Here is a 15,936-nt window from a genome sequence, read left to right on the forward strand (position 1 = left end):
TGATCCAAGAGCCCGGGCTTCTCCTGGTGCTGCACCTGCCCCGGGTGCCACCAGCACCAGGACAAACTCACCTTGGGCTGCAGGAGAAAGTGGGGAACCCTCTCTGGCTCCTGGGCAGAAGGGGAATGTGGAGGAGTGTCCTGGGAGCAGGGCTGCCCCTCGCTGGGTGTCGTGCATGCCCCTTCCACGCCGTGACTCCATAATCATTGCTGTGCCTAACAAGAGCCAGGCATGGATCGGTCATTGCGCTGCTTGGAGCGTCTGTGGTGTGTGTGGTGTGTGCTTCCAGCCCTGTCACAGCATTAACCAGGAGGACTGTTCTGTCTTCCCTCCACAGCCTGGAAGTGTCTCCTCAGGTAGAAACCAGCTCAGATGCTCCTTCTCATTGTGCTCCCTGCTCCCCTGCCCTGTGCCCCGCTGCCCTTGCTGCTAGCATGCCGAGCTCTAACCTCCCTCCTGCTCCTGGAGACAGACAGGCCGGATGCTTGGCCCCCACCAACCCATTCCTCAACTCCCTGCAGAGCAATCCCTTCTTTGAGGAGCTCCTCGCTGACCAGGTACTAAATTCTCCTTCACCTACTCACTTTCTCTCTAGTTTCCCGCCTGGGCCGCGTGCTGCACCCGAGGTCGCTGGGAGCTTTTATTCCTCTGAGGATTGCAGTCCCTCTGGCTCCCCAAGGCGCACAGAGCCCCAGAGGGAGTCTCCAGCCCAGAGCGTTGGTGTCCCCGTGCCTGAAACCAGTCCCCCAGCACCGGGAGAGCTCCCTCCTGCCGACACCGACACCGAGCCCGCCGTCCCCTCGGAGTGGGACGATACCTTCGATGCCTTTGCCACCAGCAGGCTCAAACCAGAGCGGAACAAGGAGAACTTTTTTGCCTCGGTGTCAGCAGAGGGCATGGCTTTCATCGATGACCCCAGAGCCAGCCCGACGGAGAGCTCAGCGGGGCCGCCCTGCCAGAAGGGCTCCCAAGTGTTCGAAAAGGCGGCTGAAATCCCTGCGGCTCTCCGCTCCTGGACAAATTTCTCCGCCTTAGACGTGGGGGCCAATCTGGTGAGCACCACCCAGGAGGCCACGGTGATCGAGGACGTGCTGAGCCCCGTGTCCGCGGGCTCCATGGCCAGGAGGAGGAAAAGCAGCACGCCCATGGTCTGGACAGCCGCCTTTGCCTCGGGCAACCCCGGGGACAAAGAGGCGTCAGCAGCACTGAGCACTGAAAATAGCGCTAGGGAGGAGGGGGACAGCGGTGAGGAGGAGTCCTGCAGCACGGGGACGAACGGCTGGATGACCATAGCCACGGAGAGCGCCGCCGAGCCCTCAGAGAGCGCCGGGGAGCACCCGGCTCCTCAGGGCCCCTTCGGCCCGCGCCCGCCCTTCCTGGGCGAGGGCACCTTTGAGGCCCAGACCTCGTCCCGTGCCACCACCGCCACCTGTGTGCTACCCATGAGCTCCTTACCCCCCGAGCCGGTCCCCGAGGCCCCACCGGGCAGCACCGTGGTGGCGGCCGTGCCCCCGCGGGTGCCGGGGGACGCGGCGGGGCGGAGGTTCCCCGAGGCGGGCGCGGAGCCCGGGGAGGGCGCCTTGGACATCCGCAGGTCGGTGTTCCGGCTACAGGCCAGCATGCGGCTGGAGGCCAGCGAGGGCCTGCTGCACTTCAGCTCCGACATCCGCGAGAGGCGCGTGGTGCTGGCGCCGTGGGCAGGGCCCCAGGGCTGCCCGGAGCTGCCGCCCGGGCCGCCCCCCAAACCACCCCGGCGGTTCGCGGCCGCGGGCCCCGTGGGGGACGGCGAGGACGAGGAGCCTGGTGGCACCCAGCGAGGCAAGCAGGAGCCGTGGGAAGAGTCAAAGGGCCCAGGAGCAGAGATGGGATTGCCGAGGAGCCGTGCGAGCAGCGAGCCCTCCGTGCCGGCGCCTCCCAGCCTGCCCGCACCCGGAGCGGCCGCCGCTGAAGCCGGGAGAGAGTTCGCAGCGTCTGAGGGTGCCAGAGCTGCTGCTATGGACCCAGCAGCTGGCTTGGGGACAGGAGCCGACACCTCTGTGGGCGATCACCCATCAGAGATGAACGAGACAGATGTGGCCGAACAGTTTGAGACTTGCATGTCCAACTTCTCCGTGGATGGACTGGACCGGTCGGGTGCTGAGGAGAGCTGGAGCCAGCCCCGTTTATCCCCTCAGGGGGCCACAGTCAGTGCCAAGTGGGAAATGGCCTCCAAGCAGGAGCTGTTCCCTGAGGAGCTCAGTATTTCAGGACTAAACCCACCTTCCAAGCTAGACCTGGGCCAGCCCACCAGCTGGACAGCTCTGGGAGAGCAGGAGGCAGCCGGGCATCCACACCCGCCGCCCCAAAGGTTAGAACACAGGCAGAGGCCACGCCAGCTGGAGCTGGCGTGCCAGGATGGCGAGGGGCGAGCAGGAGAGCAGCCCAGGCCCCGTGCCCCTCCCCGGGAGGCAGAGCAGGGCAGGACCCCCGCCAGCGAGGAGCCCCAGGGGCGCTGGGCAGAGAGCAGGATAGACTTCAAGAAAGCCGATTTCTGGAAGCCAGATAAGATAGAGAGGCACACACAGGGAGCTTCAGCCCCGAGAAACCCCTTCACCCTGGCGCTGAGCCCCAATTCCCCGAGCAACCCCTTCGTGGAGAGGCCCCCAGCCCCTGTCCCTGTCCAGGCTGTGCTGCCCGAAAAGCTTGAGCAGGGCGACTTCAGCTTCCGCAGCCCGCAGGAGGAGCCCCCCGGGCACGGCTTGCAGCCCACTAACGCTACCCCCCTGCATGTCAGCCCGCCCCTGGCCTTCTCCACCCCTTTCCCCGCGGCTGCCACTAACCCCGAGCCGTGTGGCCGCCCCCGGGCCCCCGCGGGGGTCCCCGCCCGCCGCGCCGCCGCCCGGCCCTGCCCGTGCCCGCAGCCCGGGGAAGCTTCGGCGCTCCTGGTTCTGCCCAGGGAGACACGGCCGGCTGAGAAGCCCCTTGGCCAGCAGACGACCAGGTGAGCACTGCGGGGAAGGCGAAGGGCGTGTGTCTGTATGGGAGAGGTGAGCCCTTGGCCCCTCCTGCTGCTGGCCCCCTCTGCTGCTGGCAGGGCTGGCTCCGAGGAGGCTGCTCCACGTCTGCTGCAGCTCCTGTTCCCTCACCTTCCCCTGGTCCCAGAGAGCCCAGCCCAAGCTGCTGGGAGCCTTGGCTCTCTGGGATGCTGAGGGAAGTGGCCACTGGTGTCTGGTGTGGCCGGGGCAAAGGGTTCCATGCAACCCAGCTGGAAATCCAGAGCTGCACCCACATTGCACCCAGTGCTGATTTTGGTTCCATCATCCCCCACCCCGTGCTTGCAGAAGAAATGCCTTTCCCGTGCCTGCCAGGAGAGCTTGTGGCTGTTTGTGCTCTCCTGAGCTCCCTCATGGCATGTGCACAGCTGCTGCCCCTGCCCTTGCCATCCATCCAGCTTTGGCTGCTTTCCTCTCCAGTACCCATTGGGTACTGAAAACCTTCTGTACATAGCCAAAAAAAGAGTTTTTTCACCAGGGCGAAATGCCCCTCTGCCCTCCCTCCTGCAGAGATGCCCATTGGTGATGAAGGACCTGGGATTTAGCCTTGAGGCTGATGGGAATGGGAAGGGTGGAAAGAAGGGGCTGTTCCTCCTCCCAGGTCAATCCTGGATCTGTACAAATGCCACAAAGCAAAGCTGGTGAGTTCAGGGCATGGAGTCTTGCTCTGTGTCCTTCAGTTCATCTCAATTTCCTGGTTCTCCTTCCCCTGGTCTGCCTGGGCTCTGCCTGCCCAGGGGATTTACTGAGCTCCAGTAGGGGTTTATTGGTCAGCCTCACTGATCGTGAGGCAAATGGAGCTTCCCGGGGGCACCAAAATGGTAAAATCCCACCTGAACAAGACTGATTGTGGCCCTGGGGAGAGGAAGAGGGGGAGGATGGGGCCAGCAGAACTCACTGAGCTCCAGTCCTTCCACCAGGGTTGAGCATGAGGTGCAAAGTGATATCGGGAGCCAAGACAGCATCTGGCTGGGTCTGTCAGATGATATTTTTTCTTCTTATTTAAGCCAGACCCTCCAATCATTTTTAATTGGATTATTCATCCACCAGCAGATAGCCTTCTTCAAAATTTGCAGGGCTGCTGCCCAGAAACTTGGATTTTGTTATGTTTCATGGAAAGAGAAGTGTCCTGTGGTCCCAAAGGGATCACTGAGGCAGTGAGGGAAGCACAGGGGTCTCTGTGTTGGTGGTACCTGCTTCTGGCCATCCCTGTGCATCCATCCAGGCCTGGCTGGCTCCTGGGATGGAATGGGCTGGGATCCAAGAGCTGCATATCCTGGATATCAGGGCTGGCTTCTGTCGTGACACGTGGCCAGGAGCTCCTGAACGTCCCTGCTTGGGTTCCTCCAGCACAGTTTGGGTCCTTGCTGTGACTGAGGAAGCTCTGAAGAGCTCCCGAGGCCTCTGGGAAGGCTCTGAGGCTCTGAACTGCTTTAATGCACTGGGGAGATGTGAGAACTGAGCCAGGGGAGGGAGGAAGGCTGGAAGGGATCTTTTCCCAATCTCCATGGCCATGCTTCCCTTCCCAGGATCATTTCCTGTTGGAATCACCAAAGGCACATAGATGAGGAAAAGATGGTAGAAAAAAAAGTGGAAGGGAAAAGGAAATACTTCAGATTTGGAATGGGCAGTAAGCCCTGGCTGGAACTAAAGGGTGAAGGGGAGAGGGTACCTGGTGTGGGATGGTGAGAGTTTGGGGTGAGGGGCTTCAGTGCCTCCTCAAGAGAGCTGGAAATGGGCAGTGGGGTCCCATGGCCCTTCCTCTTTGGTCATCTTGGGTGGCTGCTGGGGCAGGGCAGCATCAGCTGCAGCTCCCAGGTGTGTGGAGGCTTTGCTGCCCCTGGGGACAGGGCAGGATGGTGCCTGCACTGCTGGGGACATGTCACATCCTGGGGACAGGAGGGACCCCAAGGACAGCCGGGGAGCCCCACTGCCTGGAGGAGCCTGGCAGCTGTGCAGCTCCTGCCTTTCCTTGGGATTCAGCAGCTGTGCAGCTCCTGCTCCTCCATTGGAATCCAGCAGTTGTGCAGCTCCTGCTCCCTTTGATATGGGGCTGGCCCAGCATCCTGTGGCCCATGCAGGTGACAGGACTGGGGGTGTCACAGGTACCAAGGTGGTGGCACAGGCTGTCCCTCCCTCGTGTCGAGAGTGCCGAGGATGCTGTGTTCTGAAAATGAGGTGTCAGGTTAGGTCACTCCATCTTGGTGATCCTCGTGGAGCCCCTGGAGGTGGGAATGTGGCTTGGCCCACCCAGGGCAGACCTGGAGAGCTGATCCCAAGCCCAGCCATTCCCCCTCCTCCTCTGGACCCTTGCTCCATGGAGAGCTGGCCCTTGGGTGCTGAGTAGTACTCCAGGCACACAGCTGGGAGAGGGATTCTCCTCCATGGGAGAGGGATTCCCTTGGATTCCCTCTCTGTGAGTGAGGAGCATTTTGATGAGCATTTAAAGGCTCCCTTTGGGAGCTGCTGAGGGAAATGCACCCAGTTTTTCCCTGTGCTCTGCAGTGACCTTGGGAGCACCAGTGAAAGCTGGGACAGGGCAAGGCTGGCTCAGAGAGGGGGACAGGGCTGGGCCAGTGTCACCCTGAGATGTTCCACCTTGGCCTTAAGCTCCATCATAACTCAGATCCACTTGGGATGCAGTTCTGGATTAGGAGCTGGTGAGCAGCTGATTCCACGTTCCAGTTGATGTTCATGGACCAGAAGAGGAAACTGGTCTCCAGCTTCTTGGCAGGTCCACCAGACCTTCAGATCTGATGTGAGGTGTGAAGCTCCCCTGGAGGACCTGGTGCCACCATCCCAGGACAAACCCAGCTCAAGGAATGTCTCCAGCTCTTGGGTCCTCCCAGAGACACATGAAGCAGGCAGAGCTCTGCACGCACCACCCTCAGTGGGGAGCAACAGGATAAAGAATTCTTTTCAAAAGCCCCTTTTCCAGCCCTGCAGCAGTGGCTGTTCCCACTGGCCATGGGGCTGGCAGCTGCCTGTCACCACGCTGGGTGGGAATATCTCCCTGTTCCAAACACATCCAAGCATCCCCACTGGCTTCCCAGGGCAGCTCGGTCCCAGGGAGGTTCCCAGCCACACTGTGGTTGTAGCCTCTGTGCTGGCTGTGGGGATGCACAAGGTGACAGTGACATTTGGGGCTCAGGCCTGGCTGGATGAGCAGCCCTGGTGGCTCCCCCAGTCCTCTCCTCACCCCTGTCCTGCAGTGTCCTGGTGGTTGTAGCTCCTGGTCAGGGTTTAGTGCCAGTGGGCAGTGCTGAGCCTCGTGTGCAGAACAGCAGCTCCTGCAGCCTCTGGCACTGTCAGTGGCTCCCCCTTAGGGATGTGGGATCCCTCTCCATCCTTTCCAGCTGCCCAGGAGTGCTGGGCTCTGTCCTTGTGCCTGGACAGCTCTGCCAGGGGATCAGAGACTTACAGAGTGTGCTGAGCTGGGAGAGACCCACCAGAGTCATCCATCCACCCCTGGCCCTTCTCACACACCCCAAAATCCCACCTGGGCATCCCTGGAGTGCTGTCCCAACGTTCCTGGAGCTCTGGCTGCCTTGGGGCTGTGCCCATTCCCTGGGGAGCCTGGGCAGTGTCAGCACCCTCTGGGGAAGAACCTTTCCTGAGCTCCAGCCTGACCTGCCCCGGCCCAGCTCCAGCATTCCCTGGTGCTGTCCCTGGTCACCAGAGGGAAGAGATCAGAGCTGCCCTGTGCTGTCCCTTGGGAGGAGCTGGTCCTTTGGCTTATTGGAGCAGGTTGGTGGCTGCAGTGCTGTCCTCTCCCAGCACAGGGACAGCAGGAGGCATCGTGGTGGTTGAAGAGGATTTCCACATCCTTGGTATGTCCTGATCCCATCACCGTGGCTGAGGCACCGCTGGGACACACAGCTGGTGGGGCTGTCACCTGTGAGAGGCTTTGCAGAGCTCCAGGTGGAGGTTTCATCTTTCCATCCCAGTGGATGGATGTTTGGGTGTTTCCATACTCAGTGGATGAATGTTTGGATCTTTCCATCCCACAGATGGACGTTTGGATATTTCCCTCCCAGTGGATGGATATTTGGATGTTTCCATCCCGAGGATTGATATTTGGATCTTTCCATCCCAATGGATGGAGGTTTGGATGTTTCCATCCCAACGGATGGATGTTTGGATGTTTCCATCCCAATGGATGGATGTTTGGATGTTTCCATCCTGACGGACAGATATTTGGATGTTTCTGTCCCAATGGATGGATATCTGGATGTTGCCATCCCCATGGATGAATATTTAGATGTTTCCATCCCCATGGATAGATTTTTGGATGTTTCCATCCCAGTGGATGGATGTTTGGATGTTTCCATCCTGATGGACAGATATTTGGATGTTTCCATCCCAAGGATGGTGCACAGCTGTGCCTGCTCCTTGCAGGGAGGGAGCATCAGGTCACTTCTCTTTCCATCACACTGAGAAGAAACTGGGCTTTGTTCAAGCCCAGAAAGAACCTTTTGGGTGAAAAGTGGGGCAAAAATAAATGAAAATCGACTTCCCCCATAACTGGCTCCTCACCCTCCCTTTGGCCTTGTGGAGGGGGACAAATTCTGTGGTGGCTTTCAGGCAGGTGACATTCAACTCTTGGGCTGGAGCATCAGTGGTGACCCCAGAGTAGTCTAGGGGTCCCTGGGCAGCAAAAAGCTGCTCTGGGCAGTGGGTGCAGCAGGCTCTGATCACACTGGAGCTGCGTTTGAGCCCCTGGCAGCTGGGAGTTGTGACCCACAGCATTCCCAGTGAGGATGTGCAGTGTAGGTGTGGGCTCCAGGATCTCAGCCTAACACGTGTGCTGGGGCTCCTTGTCTCCTGTGTGGGTGGGAGCAGCTCGAGGGGCTCTGCCCTGCCCTGCTGAGAGGGCAGGAGAGGGCCCTCCTCAGAGCAGGAGAGCTCTGGGTGGCACAGACACCAGAGTTCAGCAGTTCCTCAGTCTCCTGGGTGGTGCCATCCCTGTACAGTCCCAGGGACAGGAACCCTGGGGGTGCTGACTGTCCCACCCTTGTTGCCCACAGCCCCCACCCCGTGAAGCCCCTGAGTGCAGTGCAGGAGGGCTCCAGCGAGAGGAAGCAGCAGCACAGGGCCAGCCTGGGCTCAGCACTGAGCAATGGCCTGGAGAGGCTGAAGACAGTGACCACGAGCAGCATCCAGCCCCTGGCCCCGGCCTCCCAGCAGGACAAAACTGACCCCAAGGTAAAGGTAGGAGGCTGTGCCACCCCTGCTCCAGGTGTGCTGCTCCAGGGCCTGCCATGAGGGGGTTGAGGGTCCAGCCCCTTGGGCTGCTTTGCCTCCCTTCTCCCCTGGGCTCTGCACCTCCTCGCCTCCTTGTTCTCCCATCACCTGCTTTGCTTTGGGGGTGGTGTTGTGCAGTGTGTGAGTGAATCCCTGCTTGTAGAAACATGGAATGGGTTGGGAGGGACCTTAAATCCCATCCAGTGCCACCCTTGCCATGGGCAGAGACATGTTCCACTGTCCCAGGCTGCTTCAAGCCTTAATGTCCAACCTGGTCTCCACAAGGCATAGAAGGTGGAAGGTCCTTCCTGGAGCTTTGCTGACCTGGATATACTCCAAACACTGCTGTGCTGGGGCCAGCAAAGCACCTGTGGCACCTCTGAGGACACAGAGGGTGTTGTGAGGGTGACCCTTCCATCCCTTTGTCCACTCCCACTCCATTTGCCTCCCCAGTGTCACATGGAAAATGCTGCTGGGTTCACCTGATTGAGGGTCTCAGAAGCCCTGTGGGTGCTGCAGGGTGTTCAGCTGGTGCTTTATGAGCAGCACACGAGGTCTCTGTGGGTCCCCTGTGCTGCTCCTGCCTCTCCACTTTGGAAAGACAGACGTGGAAAGTAGGAGTGCTGTGGCTGTCTCTGCATCCTGCAAACATTACCAGGAGCAGAGATTTTAATGCCAGTCCCTGAATGTCCCTCTTGCTTCCCAGCAGGACCCTGGCCAGCTGGACCAGTCAGCCAAGTATTACCACCTGACCCACGACGAGCTGATCCAGCTGCTGCTGCAGAAGGAGGGTGAGCTGAGCAAGAAGGAGGAGCACATCCAGGAGCTGGAGAACTACATTGACCAGCTGCTGGTGCGCATCATGGAGCAGTCCCCCACGCTGCTGCAGATTCCTCTGGGGGGAGGCCAGGCCCCCTGAGCCTGCCCAGGGCAGCAGCACCCAGCAGAGCTGTGCCCCCTGAGCCTGCCCAGGGCACCCAGCAGAGCTGTGCCCCCTGAGCCTGCCCAGGGCACCCAGCAGAGCTGTGCCCCAGTAACCACCACGCTGCCAACACCCCTGCACCCCCTCTTCTCGCCCGAGGCCTGCAGTGGCTTCTGTTGCCAGAGTTAGCAGGAAGGGTTATCTGCTCCCTCCCAGCCCAAGCTTAGCCCAGCTCAGCTCCAGGGAGCTGTAGGGTGGTGGGCTGCCAGCACCCTATGGGGAGGAGCAGAGCCCTCCCCACCAGGCAGGTGCCTCTGCAGGTTCCTGTTGCTGTGACCGAGTGCCACCTCCCAGGCACTCCTCCTGCCAGAGCTTTAAGTGACCCCTGGACATCTGAGAGCTGGAAACCATCTCCTCGTGACTTCACCCTGCTGCTGCTCCTCTGCCCACACTCCTCCTCCTCCTCCTCTCTCCCTTGAGGGTGGTTTCCCCTGGCTGGTGTTGAGCTGCTGGGTGACACTGGGGACACTGAGACCCAGTGAGACTCCCCCAGCACATTCCTGAGCAGAGCCTGTGGGACACCCCTTCCCTTCCTCCCCCAGTTACCCCCAGTGAAGGATGAAGAGCCAACTCCAGTTTGTGCCACTCTCTCACCACACTTGTGGGAGATGCTCCACAAAGGGAGAGTGCCAGGCCTGGGTGGTATCACTGGTGGCTCTGTCACAGCACCAGTGACAATGCCTGGGTCCCTCATGGCTGGACTGGGAATATGGCAAAGGCGCCCCAGGAGTGCTGCAGGAGATCCTCTGCATGCCCTCACCCAGCAGGGGCTGCTGTGCCCTGGAGGGACCAAGGAGTGCAGAATCCACATTGAATTTCCACTCGGTATTCCCAGGAATGGCTGCTCACAGCTGCCCTGCCCTGCCCTGCCTCATCTGTCCAGCACAGCCAGAAAACACCCCCAGAGCAAGGCCTGGGGGGTCTGACCCCTCTGCAGGGCCCCAAACCCTCTTGGCACAGCCCAGAATTCCCAAATCCTGGCAGGGCGGTGCCAAGCCTGCTCTGCTGATCACATTCACAGGCTGGGACAGGCTCTCCAGGGCAGTGCCCAGCCTGCTGCCCTGATCATATCCACACACTGGGATGGGCTCTCCAGGGCAGTGCCCAGCCTGCTCCCTGATCACATCCACACACTGGGATGGGCTCTCCAGGGCAGTGCCCAGCCTGCTCCCTGATCACATCCACAGGCTGGGATCAGCTCTGCAGGGCAGTGCCCAGCCTGCTGCCCTGATCACATCTATGGGCTGGCATCAGCTCTCAGGGCAGTGCCCAGCCTGCTCCCCGATCACATCCACAGGCTGGGATTGGCTCCCTAGGGCAGTGCCCAGCCTGCTCTGCTGATCACATCCAGAGGCTGGGATCAGCTCTCCAGGGCAGTGCCAAGCCTCAGGGCAGCTCTGTCCCCAGCTGAAAACCCCCTGAGTGACCACCCAAAGCTGAAGCAGCATGAGACCACGACTGTGTTCTTTGTTCCAGTTGTAAACTTGTCTGTTGCAATTTTCATCAAATTCAGTATATCATCTCTTTTGGCGTGCCAATTCACCTTTTTGTTTCCAGTTTTGAAGTAAAGTTATGTTTGAAGTAAAGTTATGTAAAGTAAGCTGGCTAAGGCTGCAGGGACCCCCTTGAAGGCCTGAGGGGATCCTGGCCCATACTCAATCTCCACAGATTAGGAACACTCCCCAGGGCAGCACTTTGGGATGGAGTGAGGATGAAGGAGCTGTAGGACTGGTGTAATTGCACCAATTTGGAGGGGTGTAATTTTTGTTAAATGGGGTTACACCTTTCCTGTGGGTAGACTTAACAAGCTCAAGGTGGGTCAAGTGTTGGTTGGGAGGTTGATATTGAAGTTGGATGCAGTAATGAGCTTTGGAGGACCCCAAGAGCTCCAATTCCTGGGGTTCCTCTAGTGCTCGAGGCAGGGTCTTTGTCCATCTGTCCCAAGCATCTACCAGACTGGGTTTCTTATCTGTGTGTGGGTATTCATTTGCTGCTAAGGAACCCTACCGGGCACATTGACAGAGGGTTGTCCACAGTTGTCACTGCCCATGGAAAGGCAGAGATTGTCCTGCTGTAAAGTCTTGGCCAGTGTGACCCAGATGTTCTGGCTGGGCTGAGGGACAATCCATGCACCAGCTGATGGAAAGGTGAGGAGAATCCAAAATCCTGTCTGGAGCATTTGGGGATTCCCTGCCACTGGAGACATGGCAGGATACTTGGGGGTGATGAGTTGATCTGTGAGTTTGAAAAAATGGGTTTTTAGACCTATATAGCTTTACCAGCCCCTCATATCTTCCCATCTGATCCCCTCAGTTTTTACTGAGTAGAAAACGGGAGGGAAAACAAGAAGGGGTAACAATGCAACAAACTAAAGAGGGGTAGCAGTAAAACCAACCAAAGAGGGGTAACAGTGCAAAACAATGAGCAAATGAAACTCAACACAAAGTCTTATGATCTTCTGGAGCAGTGCAGAGTCATCTTCTGTGACAAACATCTGTGTTTACACTCTTTTTTTTCTCTCCTCCACACCATCCAAGCTTGATCTCTTTGCTGTCTCTGAGGTTCAGGGGGAGTGTCTCTGGGTGCTGCATTTGGCAGTTTGATGTACGGCTTGACATTCCTGCCTGGAATCCACCTCAGGCCAGATCCTGTAGATACACAAGCATAACCTCTGCCCTAAGTAATTCATGGAAATGGGCCCAATATTTGTTTGAATTTGGGGTCTTTGATCAGCACAGGGGGTTTCTCTGTGAGCTGAGCTCTGCTAGTGTTGGAGAAGTGCCTGACAGTGGGGGGTTTGGCTCCATGAATGAATTATTAAGAAAACTGATGACATAAAGAGCCTTACATAATCTTTGTACATTCAGCAGTGTTTCAACTCCCCCGTGCTGCTGATCAAGGACTCTCTTGAGTGTACAGTGAGCCCTCTCTACAACAGATTGCCCTGTTGGTGAGTGGGGAATGCCATTGGTGCATTTCACTCCCCATTGATCTGGGAGCTGTTTGAAATTTTTGGAGGTGTAAGCAGGACCATTATCTGTTTGGAGAATGCCTAGGGTGGAGAATGCTAGGAGAAAATGTTGGATGACATCTCTTGTGTTTTCTCCTGCATGGGCTGATGCAAATACTGCCCCAGAGAATGTATCTATGGAATGAAGGCATTAAGGGCCAAAAGCAGCTCAGAGTTCTTGTTATGCCATTTTCCTCTAGCCCCCATGGAGAAGCCTACATATTCAATATTTACCACATTAGTCAGGTGTTGTATTTGTGAATGAATTTATTTTTGTCTCCCAAAAGGTGCATAATGTGTGACATCTATTTGCCAAAGCTGTAAACTTTCAAGGCCTCAGGGGTTAACCCTGGCCCTCAGAGAGGGCAAAGCAAACTCCTGGCAATTGGGGCAGGAGCCCACAATTGCTCTTGCCTGTTCCCTTGTGATTTTAAACATTCTGACAAGGGCTGGCACATTTTGATGAAAAAGCTGATGGCTCAATTTAGCCCGATTGAAAATGTCTGCACTGCCATGGCTAAATATCTGCCCTCCAGTTGCCTTCTGTGACTGGTCCTGAGAGGTCAGTGTGTGACCTCACGTGCATAATGTGATATGGTTGCTCTCAGTGGGAGAGGAGGTACATTAAATTTGAGAGCAAGCCTTACAAATCTGGATTTGGCACTTCCTTTAGCAAGGAATGTTCTGCTCTCTCAGCTATTCCAGCAACATAGGCCGAGTCAGTAACTAAATTTAAGGATTGTTTGAATTTCTCAAAGGCTCTGACAACGGCTGCTAATTCTGCAGTTTGTGGGGATCCTCGAACAATCTGAACATCAGACTCCCACTCTTAAGTGTCAGGATTCTTCCACGTCATAACTGACTTGTGGGATCCCCCTGAACCATCAGTAAAAACAGTCTATGCCTTTAGAGGAGTTCTACTTTTTAATGAATTTGGGACCAAATTAAAGCAAACATTAAACAGTTTATGTTTTGGTAGGTGGATGGAGATTTGGACTGGGTAGCTGTCCAGAGTGAACTGGAGGTGCTCACTGGTTTGGAACAAAGGTTCTAGACTGTTTAATGCCTGTGAATTCACACCCCACTAGGGTCCTGAGGTGAGCTCTGGCCTTTCTGATAAGCTGGGCCCTAAGCTCCTGAGGTGTTGTGATGTCTTATTTGGTTTGTGTGATTGAAACACCCACTCTGTGATTAGGAGCTGATCTCCCTGAGTGGGGTCCCACTGGAAAATGAGTCCATGGAACTTGGGTGACTTACCCAGGATGACAAATTGGAAAGGCAGGGTAGGATCAGCATGGTGGGCTTGTCTCATGGACAATGCTTCTGATACCTTCTGGATCACTTCATGGGCCTCTAGTGTGATGGTTCCTGGGGAGCTGAGGTCATCAGGGCCCCTCAGGAGGTTCAAAAGGGGTGCAAGGTCCTCAGTCATGATCCCTAGCAGTGAACAAACCCAGTTTATGCTCCCACATAGCTGATGAAGGTCCCTCAGGGTTCTTGGGTTGTCTTGATGGTGAGCTGTTGTGGCATGATAGTCTGCTCACCGATCCAGAGCCCAAGGTAGGTCCATGGGCAGATGCACTGAATCTTCTCAGTAGCAATTTCAAATCCTTCAATGGCTTGGTTAGTCTGTTTGAGAACAGTCTCCAAATAATAGTCAAATCTCTGTGCATATGAAAATATCATCCATAAAGTGATGAATTACGGCATCAGGGAATTTTTCCCAAATGGACGTGAGAATGTGGGCAACAAACATTTGGCAGATGACTCATGAGTTTTTCATCCCTTTAGAAAGAATTTCCCCTTGATGCCTTTTTAGAGGGCTTGTCTATTAATTGATGAAAATGCAAATCTTGGGGCATCTTTAGGATGGAGTGGAATATTAAAAAAAACAATCCTTAATATCGATGACTGCCAGTTTCCAATCTCAGGAGCATTGAAGGTGAGGGCAAGCCCGGCTGTAACAATGACGTCATTCACCTTCCTGTGGTCTTGTAGGAGCCTCCACTTGTCTTTGCCTGTTTATGAATGACAAAGACAGGGATGTTCCAAGGGCTAGTGGGTGGTACTGTGTGGCCCTTAGGTAGCTGCTCCTGCACTACGGATTTGAGTGCCTTTCGTTTGACTTCTACCAGGGGCTACTGTTCCACCCAGATGGGACCATCTGATTTCCACATGTGTGGTGAGGTGGGGTGCTCTGCAGTGGCCCAGCTGGAAATCCTTTGGGTGTGAAGGGATTTCTGGTCTGAATCTCCATTGTCTCTGCCCCACAGAATGACAGGTGCCTTTACCACAAAAGGTCTTCCTGTGGCATTGTGACCCTCAGGACCTTCAGTAAGGATTGACCTTTTACTCCACATAGAGGTGGCAGCTGCTCCAATCCCAGAGATGATCCATAGGCTGGCACCAGTTCCCAGCCCTGTGGCCACCTGGAGTGAGCAATGATGGTGACATCTGACCCGGTGTCAGTCACACCTGGAAGAGAAACTTTGGTACCTTTGTTAGACAAGCCACACTCTATAAGAGGTCTGTCTTGGCCTAGCATCTCTGCCCAAAAAAACATAGGATTTTCTGGCAAAATATCAGCCCAGGTGGGTACAAGAAAAGCTTGGGTATACGTGTGCCCTTAGGCAAACCCCAGGGTGGGTCTGTACATATTACAGTGATCTCATGCATTGGCCCCACAGTCTGCGCTTCTGGAAGCACATGTAACTCATTAACAGTGTCTCCTATGATTAAAACATCCCCTGGCCCATCAGGAGGTCCAGGTTTACCAGCTGGATTCAGCAAATCACTTCATCCTCAAATTCAACAGAAAGGGCCCTCACCAGCACTCTCTGTGTCCCTGCCTGGACATGTTAGTAGTCTTGGGAGAGTCAGCCCCTTCCTCATAGTGAGTGTCATCATAGATGGTTTCTCTGTGCCTGGATGCTCTGAGATTGTGGGAAAAGAGGGATGAAACTGCTCAAAAGAAAGATCTCGCAGGAGTTTTGCTGAGGTGACCAGCCCTTGAGGTCTTGAGGGCTGTCAGTTGACCCCTGAGAAATTCCTTAGAAAATTGGGTGTTTTCCCTTGGGGAACTGGAGCACTTGGCTGCAACTCAAAATCCAGTGGCTGGCCAGTGGAGAGGCTTTCAATGGGCTAATGAGAAGCCCCACAGTCAGGGCACCAATTTGTAGCAGCGTGGGGTTTAGAGGCTGCAAGCTGCAAGCTCCTACCTGATTCCCAAGAAGCATCTCCTGTGGAAAAGCTGCTTGGGTAGGAATTCAAGCAGGGCAGTAAAGTCCTTTTTTTTGTTTCATTTTTTTGTTTGGTTGGTTTTTTTTGGTGGCTTTTTTGTTTTTGTTTTTGTTTGGTTTTTGGGGGTTTTTTGGGTTTTTTTTGGTTTTTTGTTTGTTTTTTTTTTTTTTTTTTTTTGCCAGATCCCATTTTTCCTAGTGTTGTGGCTGCTGAAGTCCAGCAAGCACGGAACAGCAGGGAGGGGTTTGTCCCTGAGCTCCTGGGGACATCTAGGGGGCTGGTGATGGCAGGACAGCCCTGTCCCTGCAGTGAGGGACTGGAGGAGCTCCCAGTCTGTGCAAAGGTGGGATCTGCTCCGTGTGGGGTTCCAGGAGCAGCAGGGAGCGGGGATAGCCCTGTCCCTTCTCTGTCCCCACTCTGCTGGCCCT

At 56.1% G+C, this 15,936-nt stretch overlaps 1 protein-coding gene across 4 annotated transcripts in view; it reads left to right on the forward strand.

Moving 5' to 3' along the window:
- Positions 1 to 10,800, forward strand: part of RAB11FIP5 (RAB11 family interacting protein 5) — a 40,979-nt gene extending 30,179 nt beyond the window's left edge. Inside the window, exons 4-6 of one of the 4 annotated variants that reach the window (XM_058803400.1) lie at positions 596 to 2,980; positions 8,060 to 8,243; positions 8,986 to 10,800. In XM_058803400.1, the coding sequence (XP_058659383.1) occupies positions 596 to 2,980; positions 8,060 to 8,243; positions 8,986 to 9,195 (2,779 nt within the window). In that variant the 3' untranslated portion in view covers positions 9,196 to 10,800. Of the gene's footprint in view, positions 1 to 595; positions 2,981 to 8,059; positions 8,244 to 8,982 lie in introns of all 4 variants that reach the window. The other 3 variants (XM_058803401.1, XM_058803402.1, XM_058803403.1) reach the window with 3 other exon arrangements.
- Positions 10,801 to 15,936: the final 5,136 nt, after the last annotated feature.

This window comes from Ammospiza caudacuta, chromosome 4 (assembly GCF_027887145.1).
Source record: "Ammospiza caudacuta isolate bAmmCau1 chromosome 4, bAmmCau1.pri, whole genome shotgun sequence".
Lineage (NCBI taxonomy): Eukaryota > Metazoa > Chordata > Aves > Passeriformes > Passerellidae > Ammospiza > Ammospiza caudacuta.